Source organism: Nematolebias whitei, chromosome 15, assembly GCF_014905685.2.
Source record: "Nematolebias whitei isolate Nwh7 chromosome 15, NemWhi1, whole genome shotgun sequence".
Lineage (NCBI taxonomy): Eukaryota > Metazoa > Chordata > Actinopteri > Cyprinodontiformes > Rivulidae > Nematolebias > Nematolebias whitei.
In genome coordinates, this window is record NC_056512.1 from 11,538,028 (window position 1) to 11,548,925 (window position 10,898).

Genomic DNA, 10,898 nt, shown 5'->3' on the forward strand with positions numbered 1-10,898 from the left:
ACTGAACTTTGCGGTTGCACCAAGTAGAATTCCTCTGGTGGAGATGATCACAGCTACTGAGTCAGCCATCCGCAACAACAAAATTAAAGAGGCTGAAGCAGAACAGCTCAGAATCAAAGTTTCAGCCTGCCTCAGCAATGCCAAACCACCACCTTCCAACATCAGTAGAGAGGAGAGGGATGCACTCACCACTCTTAGCAAGGACAAAAACATCATCATTCTCCCAGCAGACAAAGGAAGGTGCACAGTGATTTTGAACCAGAAAGACTATCATGAGAAAGTTATGACACTCCTTAGTGACTTAAACACTTATGAACCTCTGAAAAGAGATCCAGGAAGTGGTTACAAGAAAAAGTTAATAGATTGCCTGAAAATTTTGGAGCAGGACAAAGCTATTGACCGTTTTCTGTACCACAGACTGTACCCAGGGGAGGCCACACCTAGTCTGTATGGTTTACCTAAAATCCACAAACAAGGTGTACCTTTAAGACCTATTGTTAGCATGACAAACTTTGTCACTTACAATGTTTCCAAATATCTGGTGTCTGTACTCATCCCTTTAGTTGGCAGCTCAGAACACCACATACAGAACACCATGGACTTTGTGGACAAGGTGAGGGATGTCATCATGGAGACTGATGAAACAATGGTCTCTTTTGATGTCACATCACTCTTTACGTGCATTCCTGTTGATGATGCAGTAGAGGTGGTCAGTTTAAAATTAAAATCAGACACCACTCTGAGCAGCAGGACCACGCTTTCCACAGAACAACTGTGTCAACTCTTGAAACTGTGCCTGCAGTCAACCTACTTCACATATGGGGAGCAATATTATAGGCAGAAACATGGGTGTGCTATGGGGTCTCCAGTTTCTCCTATTGTTGCCAACCTGTACATGGAGGAGGTAGAAAAGAGAGCCTTGACGTCCTTTTCAGGGACACCACCAAGTCATTGGTTCAGGTATGTTGACGACACCTGGGTTAAAATCAAATCTCAGGAAGTCCAACATTTTACTGACCACATCAACTCTGTGGATAAATACATCAAGTTCACACGAGAAGATGTAAAAAATGGCAGGTTGGCTTTCTTGGACTGTGAGGTCTCAGTCTCTGATAGAGGACATTTGCAAACTGAGGTGTACCGCAAACCCACCCACACAGACCAGTATTTGCAGTTTGACTCCCATCACCCTTTGGAGCACAAGTTAGGAGTCATCAGGACTCTGTACCACAGAGCAGACAGCGTCCCCACTAGCTCAGGAGCCAGGCAGAAGGAGAAATCCTACACAAGACAGGCTCTAGAGCAATGTGGATATCCTAACTGGGCCTTCCTGAAAGCAGAGAAGAAACCCAAACAGGACTCCAGTCAGCCAACAGGTGAAAAGGAGGAACCCAGACCCAGACCAGTGGTCATTCCATATGTTGAGGGAGTATCAGAGAAACTGAGACGTTTATTTTCTAAACATAACGTCCCAGTGGCTTTTAAACCCCAAAATACATTACGGCAAAGACTGGTTCATCCCAAAGATCCAGTCCCCCGGCACAAACAGAGCAATGTTGTGTATGCTGTTCAGTGTAAGGAGGGCTGTGATCAGTCTTACATCGGGGAAACAAAACAGCCACTGGCCAAAAGGATGGCCCAGTACAGAAGATCAACATTATCAGGCCAGGACTCTGCGGTCTACACTCATCTCCAGGCCAGCGGTCACTCTTTCAGGGATGAAGATGTTCACATCCTGGACAGAGAGGAATGATGGTTTGAGAGAGGAGTAAAGGAGTCCATCTTTGTGAAAAGAAATCGTCCATCGTTAAACAGGGGTGGAGGCCTCCGGGTTCAACTGTCCCCCTCTTACAATGCTGTGATTGCTAGTATCACTCAGCCCCCTGTGAACAGTAAACAGCCATCAGTGTGCTAATGATCCATTGTTAGGCTGATGGTCCTTCTTGAGCATGTGATCAGCTGGTTTTGGTTGTCAGCAGCAAAACTGGTTGATCCACTCTGAGACGGTGCTATTTAAGAGACTGAGCTGAATACAGCTCCTCAGACTGAGGAAGTCTCTCGGATGAGAGACGAAACGTTTCTACATTTTTTTGTTGATTTGCTTTGTTTTGTTTTTTTGAATGTCTAGAGGACCAGATTTAACTTTTTTAGATTTTTCTACCTGGATTATTGAGCTTGCATCAGGATACTTATATGTGGGAATTAATCAGTCTTCTATCTCCCGTCTACAGCTTGTACAAAACTCTGCTGCTCGCTTGTTGACTAACACACGTAAACATGAACACATCACTCCTGTCCTTTCTTCTTTGCACTGGCTCCCGGTTCAGTTTAGGACACAGTTCAAGCTGCTGCTGTTTGTTTTTAAAGCTTTGAATGGCCTTGCACCATTCTATATTTCAGAACTTTTGAAAGTCCACCAGCCCAGCAGAGCTTTATGGTCTGCTGGTCAATATCTGCTGTAGGTGCCTCGTTCAATGTGCAAACAATGGGGGGGACCGGTCCTTTTCTGTTGCAGGCCCAACAGCCTGGAATACTCTTCCCCATGAGCTGCGTGCCATCTCTGATCTGGTTCTGTTCAAAGCCAAACTGAAAACCTACTTATTTAAAAGTGCTTTTAATGTTTAACTTTTAGTATTTTAGTATTTAGCATTTTTTTTATCTCTTTTACCTTCTTTTATTCTGGCTGTGTTTTTAATTTGAATTGATTTATTGTGCCCCGTTTTTATTTGTTTTATCTTGTAAAGCACCTTGGAAAATGCAAGGCGTTGTTGGAAGGTGCTATAGAAATAACGTTTATTATTATTATTATTATTAAAAGTTATGGTAACACTGATGGAAAGGACAAAGTTTATGGAATATTTTTTGCATGAATCTCTATGAGATTATGAAGACTGGCATTGTTTCATGATTTTTTGATTCTAGCTGTGTTCAGACTAGTTTTTAGCTCATCATTCCTTAACTGTTTTTCCAAACCAAGGAAAGGTACAATCTACAGCAGGTAAGATATTTGCAGTCCCTAAAAAAACCATAAGGACACATAGAAGGGACGTTAATAAAATCCCACAATTCCACTGCTAAACCCCACTGCAACAAAACATTTTGAGCTCCATCAGGCAAGCTGAACAATGACATGTTTTGGGGATTATTTTAAAATAAATGTGCATGAACACAGAGTATTTATTTATTTATTTTTTTACGAGAAATTTAAATTTCAATAATCATCAGATTTTTCTTCCTGTTTGAACATGAGGGAAGTAAAGAGAAAATGCTCATTGTTAAATAGATGAAGGTCTTGTTTTCTTGTATGACCTATTAGTGCTCAGGATACGTGTTGGGGAGCAGTCTCAGCTACTGCCACACCAATACTTGTAAAAATGACTGTCATTTTCATGTTTTTAAGATCAGTTGGCTGTGGTACCCTTTCTAAATGATCCTGACTCTTAATTAGGGGGAGATATACATCCAGTATTTACTTTCTGAAATTTTCATTAATCCATCCAGTTGTGCATAAGATGTTTTACACAAACACCACACAAACAACGTTATTGTCTGATTCCGCCTTTCAGCAGTGAGCAATAATAACTTTAAATGTGTTAGAGCACCAAGAGGTGTACCTTTGAGGAGTGGAGCTGGTCTCCTGGCTTTAACCACCTCACTCTGAGACAGAGCCTCAGTCATCCAGGAGAGGGCGCTGCAGCAGAACTCCAGCTGGGGGCGAGATGGACAGAGATGAGGGATGAACTAAAAGTTGCACCCCCATTTTTATCTGTTTTATTCTGTGTTCTCTTTTGGTGTGTTTTGGATGTGGGCACCACAACACAACACATTTCACTGCATATTCTATGACGCACGACTGAGCATGCAACAAATAAGCTTTATCTTATCTTTGTGGTAAAAGTGCTGCCTTTTAAAAATTATTCTGTTTTTAAATCCAGAGCAATCAGAAAACATCCATAACTCCAACCCGCAATATCCAGACATACTCGTGTTAGATAATAATAACAATATTAATAATTCAATTCAATTCAGTTTATTTATATAGCATCAAGTCACAACAGAAATCATCTCAGGGACTAAACAGAAACATCCATACATAAAAAAATAATTTAACATTATTTATCTGAAGAGCAGACTGCTTTGAGTTTAACTTCATCTCAGAACTTTCATATTGAGCAAGCATGAAGGTGACAGTGGAAAAAAAAAAAAAACTCCCTCATGAGGAAGAAACCTTTAGCAGAAACAGGCTCAGGACAAGCGGCCATCTGCTTCAACCGGCTGGGTTTGGTAGGAACAGATACACAATGGCAGGTCAAGAATCACATGTTAAGATAGAAATAATAATAATAATAATAATAATAATAATAATAATAATGCTTCAAATAAGTTAATCTTTATTTAAAAATTGTGCTCTAGTAGATTAGCTTTGGGGAGTGGTGGTGAAGAGGTTAGAGAAGGTGGGCCTATGATCAGAAGGTCACCAGTTCAACTCCCCAGACCAACAAAATCAAAATGTGGGTGGGAAAGGTGAAACACCCACAACTGCCTCCACCCTCATTTGCCGCACTCTGGGTCCTTGAGCAAGCCCCTTAACCCCCACCTTCTACTCCTCTGGGAGCCCTAAATAACAGCTCTCTGCTCCACACAGAGGGCTGTGGTAGCTTGGTGGTCTGTGGTTGAGTCAGGAAGGACATCCAGCATAAAAACAATTGCCAAGTCTTTGTGAGAATTAGTTTGCTGTGGCGACCCCTGAAGAAGGAAGCAGCCGAAAGAAGAAGAACCCCCCCTCCCAGTATTTTAGCTGCCAACGTGGATATGAAGCAGGCTGAGGCAGGAAAGTGAAGAAAGACTTGTGGTAAAAAGTTTCTTTTTGTACCCAAAAGCAGGGGTGCATGTAGACCAAACCTTCAAAACTATGAATTGCTTCAAGGGTTTTTGTGTGTCTTTTGTGTCCCATTTGAAATGTACTGTACAAGGCAATGCCAACCTTTAGATTCCTAAGATAAAAAAGCACAGAGAGGAGCTCAGTGGCTCATTCCAGCCAACTGATGCTCTGCCTTGAACACAGATGTAAATTCAAAGGTGAAAAGGAAGCTGTGACACCATCTTTGTGCCATGTTGAGCACAGCTCATTAAGATCCCAGAAACTGCCAGCATTTTGAGGGAAAATGATTTAAAGGTATTTTACTCACCTGTGTCTCTAGTAAATGCAATCTTCGTTCATGGTCTCTGATTTCTGCCATCTGCTTCAGAACACTGTCCACCCTGCAGAAACAAATTAGATCATATTTTCAGATCATTTACCAAGAAGTTCATATTTGGACTCATTTTTTTCCCTTCCTGTCTGAATAAGTTTATCCATATGAAAAAATGTGTTTACAGTTTGTTTAGATAAAAACATTTTGATTTAATGCAACCTATGAAGCGCTCTTAACTATACATACATGTACAGTATTGTTTTTGTACTACTAGGGCTTAACATATTCTTAGTTTAGCGTATTTCTTAGTTCGTATCTTATATATTTATTTTTATTTATTTAACCTTTATTTAACCAGGCAAATCCCATTGAGATCAAAGATCTCTTTTGCAAAGGAGGCCTAGGCCTGAAGGCAGACTAACATGCATGTTATTGCTCTGTGGGACGAAACCGGAGTACCCGGAGAAAACTCACGCAAGCATGAGAAGAACATACAAACTCCACACAGAAAGACCCCAGGTCCAACTGGGGACTGAACCTAGGACCTTCTTGTTGTGAGGCAACAGTGCTAACCATTGAGTCACCGTGCTGATAAAAGGTCAAAGCTCAACTGTTTTCCTACCTTGAGAACTGACTGTAATATAATTGGCTTTTCCCCATGTAAAAGCCAAACATGCATTGGACAAGGTACAGAAGGTTTTTATTGACCCACTGACAATTCATGCAGATGCCGCTGGAATTGTAGAAAGAAACTTTAACCGGATGGATCTCAGGACACTCTTATCTAAATTTGATTTTGGGAGAAAATAAAACTTTCCAACAAGGGAAAACAACATAATGGATGATGTCTACACAAACAAATTAAGGCAACACCATCTGAACATATGACTTTTTTTTTTTCCTGATGTCATTTTACAAACCATTAATTTGCAGGATGAGACTGGCCACCAAAACTGTACAGGTATGAGAGAAGACTCTACATCAATGCCACAGGACCATTTTAAAAATGTGGATTGGGACTTATTGGTAGAAAACATTGACCTGGAAGAATATACAACAGCTCACCTTGATTTAATATTTTTGCACTGAAAATGTGCTCTCTCAAGACTTTTAATGCATTTTTTTAACCAAAAGCAATATATAAACAACAACGCAAGGATGTGGCTCAGAGAACAAGATATAGCTCTTGAGACAATAAATGCTATACTGTACAAAAACAACACAAGTAAACTTGAGTAAGCCATAAAAGATGTAAAGTACAAATACAAGCAGCACACTGAGGAGCACTTTGTGAACAAAAACAAATAGAAAAGGAATGAAAACAAAGCGAATGTAACACCACCATGTTGCTCACCGTACCCATCTCCAACGTTCCATATATCCTGAACAAGTTTTTTGCTTGCTTTAACAATGAAGACCGCAAAACTGTTCCTCACATCATTCAGTCAATTGGGGAACAGACATTGGGTCTTCCAGTGCCATCAGGTAAGTTCCACCCTCCAAAGAGTCAGCGTTAGCAAAGCCCTTGACCCAGATGGTGATTATGAAAGGTTACTAAAAAAACATCTTCAAACCTCATCAAAGCAGGCAGTGGTCACAGTATGCCTCAAATCTTTCACCATTTTACCAGTTCCTGAGAACATTGTGGAAAAGTGCCTGAATTCAATTCAATTCAGTTTATTTATACAGCACCAAGTCACAAAAAGTGGGAATGATCACTATTCAGTTACCAAAATACTGTGGCAACAAGAAGGGTGTGAGATGGAGGAAGAAGTGTGACACCTTCTCCACTCCCCTTCACTACATTTATTTTATTTATTTAGCTCTCGTTAAAGTGGGGCACCAGCTGGTCAGTTTACTGACCAACAAAAACTTCATTAATACTTTGTATATTCACCCTTTAATGATCAGAATCAGTCACTGAAGTGGAATCCATTAATTACAGGGAGTTCTATACCAGAACAAATGAATATTCATCCGAATGAAGAGACCAAAGTTGTCTTTGAAGTTTTATTACAAAAATAATCAAACTAAAAATCAACAAGAATAATAAACAAACAATAATAATGAATCAATCAAGGCTTAATTCTCTTATCTAAGATTAAATTGACTCTTTGAGCAGGAATTATTTCAGTTTTATACGCACATGAATTTAGACAAAGTTTGGCTATTTTAATAAATAGTTTACTTTGGATTTGGGTTGAAAAAAGTGATTTAATCTGATCAGATAAAGTCATTTATCGTCACTGCAAGCCAGGAAATGATTTACCAAGTTGCATCAGCTTAAAATAGCATAACCAGACCAAGGCATCATGTCACCAGGTTTCTGCTCCTTAACGGGTCAGTCTTGAAAGCACCAGGTCACTCGTCTTTCTGGGGTTCTCTGGTAGATCAGACCAGGATTACACCATGAGGAGGACTCGCCAGGAACTGCCCAAGGTAGCTGACCGTCACTGTGACAGCTTCAGGGGTCTGTGAGGGCAACAGCTGATGAGAAGGTGCCATGCATCGCAACCTTCAGCTGAGAACGTGAGTCTTGCAGTAAGAAAAGGATTCATCTTCTGTGGTTATTTAAACTTCTAACAATTGTAATTTGAGCGACATGTTTATCTGCTCAGGAACTGAACAATTGGACCTTGGCACGACCTCTAGGATTGGGTCCAAGGACGAACCGCTCTTCGGCCAATGGGGTTTAGGTTTAGGTCCGGCGAGTGGGCTTGCCAGTCAAGCACTGTGACATGGGCATCAAAACAGGTTATGGTTGCAGCATGGGCAGGGGCCAGGTCCTGCTGGAAGATGAAATCTACAGATCCATACAAATCATCTATTAAAGATTAATTTTTTGAATGAAATTATGGAAGTTAAACAACTTTTCCATGATATTCTAATTTTTTGGAAAGGGTCTGTAAGTACAGTCCATTTACCATTTACTTTACAGACACACATAAAATATGTCATCACTTCATATCTGGACAAACCAGTTTATGTAGGGTTTTCAGCTTCTTCCAGGTTCCTGAGTTCCAGGGTGGTGCCAAAGAGTAGCAGCTGGAGGTCATTCCACTAATTGGCTCCAGGGGTATAAAAGTCTACAGAAGAGCTCCATTTCCTGCTGGAGCATTACCTACTAAATGGTACTTGTTCCGCCAGCCTTCTAGTGATTATATTATCAAGAAATACTTACCTGTGTTCTCTTCGTGCTTTTCAGAGACTTGCCTCCTGAGTCTATTCCCTTGTACTGCTCTCCTATTGACCCAAGCTCTTTATACTGGTACCTACCTGTGGATTTCCTGCTGACTCAACTTCAGCTGCTCCTTCGCCAACCAGTCACTAGCCACCTGCCTTCTCTTGTCTCCACTGGATCTTGCAAGCCTGGACTACACTTGCTGGAGATCATCTGCCTTTTCCTCAACACCTCAACTGGCCCTCTATACTGTAAGATACCAGGAACTAAATAATCACCATCTCTCCTCCTCCAAGATATTAACCATTCTCCTCCAACCCCAGGTTTCCCTGATCCCTGTGCTGTACATAGTATCTAATTTCACTGAAAATAAATCACTTTAATTATTCAAGAGTTTGCGGTCTGTTCTTCCCTCAGTCAATTGGCTTATTTGCACTGCTCCTAATCAGCCCCAACTCTGCACACCCCTGCTCAGACTGGCTCAGCTCAGCCTGGATTTGCACCACACTTTAGGACCGATTCTGGAGGCATGTCCAGAATCCAAAATCCTGCTAATGAGAGTTCTGCAATGAGTTAAACTCAAAGCAGACTGTTCTTCAGATAAATAATGTAAAATTACGGTATTATTTTTTTTATATATGAATGTGTCAGTTAACTTATTTTATATATGAATGTTTCTGTTCAGTGCCCTGAGATGACTTCTGTTGTGACTTGGTGCTATATAAACTGAATTAAATCTGATGAACCAGATCTTACAAAAACATCCATCCATCCATTATCTTTACCCGCTTATTCCATTTTGGGTCACGGGGGACGCCGGTGGACGGGTCGCAAGTCCATCACAGGGCCACATAGAGACAAACAACCATTCACTCTCTCACTCACACCTAGGGACAATTTAGAGTTACCAATCAGCCTAACATGCATGTTTTTGATCTGTGGGAGGAAACTGGAGCACCCGGAGAAAACCCACGCATGCACGGAGAGAACATGCAAACTCCACCCAGAAAGGCCCCTGGACCGGGGTTTGAACCAAGGACCTGCTCACTGAGAGGCAGCAGCTCTACCAGTTGCGCCACCATGCTGCCCCCTAAAAAAACATCAATATTTAAAATTCCATATTTTTCTTCATCATTTGATGTATTTGCACTCACTGTGGTTTTGGTTCTTGTCTACAGATTATTTTTTCTTGTATACAGATTATTTTTTCTTGTATACATATTATTTTTAGCTTTGATTTAAAGCTTTTATTTAAAGTGTAATTCTTGTTTTGTGGTTTGTACATCTGTGGGTTAGAATAAAGTTGAACTAAAGGCTGTATCTCTTCTTTAACCATATTTGAGGGAAATATTCATGAGAGATCCAGTAATTTTGTCTTTTTATGATTTTTCAGCTGAGTTAACTTTAATTAACAGATTATTTAATAAAGTCAAAGTGAAAACAGGATTTCAGAGTCAGAGTCAGAGTCAGAGTTTCTTTATTGTCATTCGCACCTCATGTGGTACATGTGGTGGAGCGAAATTATGTACACAGGGTCCCAGTTACATCCAACAATAAAATGTATAAGAAAAACAGTAATAACATCTAAGATATGAACTAAGAAAAACATCAACTAAATATACACTAAGCACTCATAACATAAAACATTGAACATCACCACAAACATGAACATGAGTCTGTGAGCAGATGTGCACGCATGAACACATCAACATTGAAACAGATCAGCAGCAACATGAAACAGATCAGCAGCAACATGATATGGTTTTTCACAGTGATTATTCTAGTTAGAGATTCATGAGTCTAACAGCCTCAGGGTAGAAGCTGTTCCTCAGTCTAGTGGTTCTACACTTAATGCTCCTTAACCTCCTTCCTGAGGGGAGTGGGGCAAAAAGTGTGTGTGCTGGGTGAGTGGGGTCCTTCATGATGCAGGTGGCCCTCTTCCTGCATCTGGAGGTGTAGATGTCTGTGATGGTGGGGAGACTGACTCCAACAGATTTCTGTGCAGCCTTCACCACTCTCTGCAAAGCTTTTCTTTCTGCAGCTGTGCAGCCTCCATGCCACACATTGATGCTCGAGCACAGGATGCTCTCCACTGCACACCTGTAGAAGGAGGTGAGGACTGAGCTTCCCAGACCAGCTCGCCTCAGCCGTCTGAGGAAGTAGAGTCTCTGATGAGCTTTCTTGATCAGGCTGGTGGTGTTGTTGCTCCAGCTGAGGTTGTCATTCATGTGTACACCCAAGTACTTGTAGCTGGAGACCACTTCCACCGCAGATCCTCTTATGTTCAGGGGGGTGTAGGTGTTTTTGTTCCTTCTGAAGTCCACAATCATCTCCTTTGTCTTCTTCACATTGATGTGAAGGTTATTCTCTCTGCACCAGCTCTCCAGGTGTTCCACCTCTTGCCTGTAGCTGGACTCATCATTGTTTGTGATGCATCCCACCACCGCTGTATCATCTGCAAACTTTACAATGTGACAGCCTGGATGGGTAGCTGCACAATCATATGTGAGCAGAGTAAACAG

At 41.1% G+C, this 10,898-nt stretch overlaps 1 protein-coding gene across 1 annotated transcript in view; it reads right to left on the reverse strand.

Moving 5' to 3' along the window:
- Positions 1–10,898, reverse strand: part of trpm4a (transient receptor potential cation channel, subfamily M, member 4a) — a 116,904-nt gene that overhangs the window by 9,711 nt on the left and 96,295 nt on the right. The window contains exons 23-24 of the mRNA XM_037689315.1: positions 5,190–5,262; positions 3,615–3,708 (exon numbers count right to left, since the gene is read on the reverse strand). Of these exons, the coding sequence (XP_037545243.1) occupies positions 3,615–3,708; positions 5,190–5,262 (167 nt within the window). The remainder of the gene's footprint in view (positions 1–3,614; positions 3,709–5,189; positions 5,263–10,898) is intronic.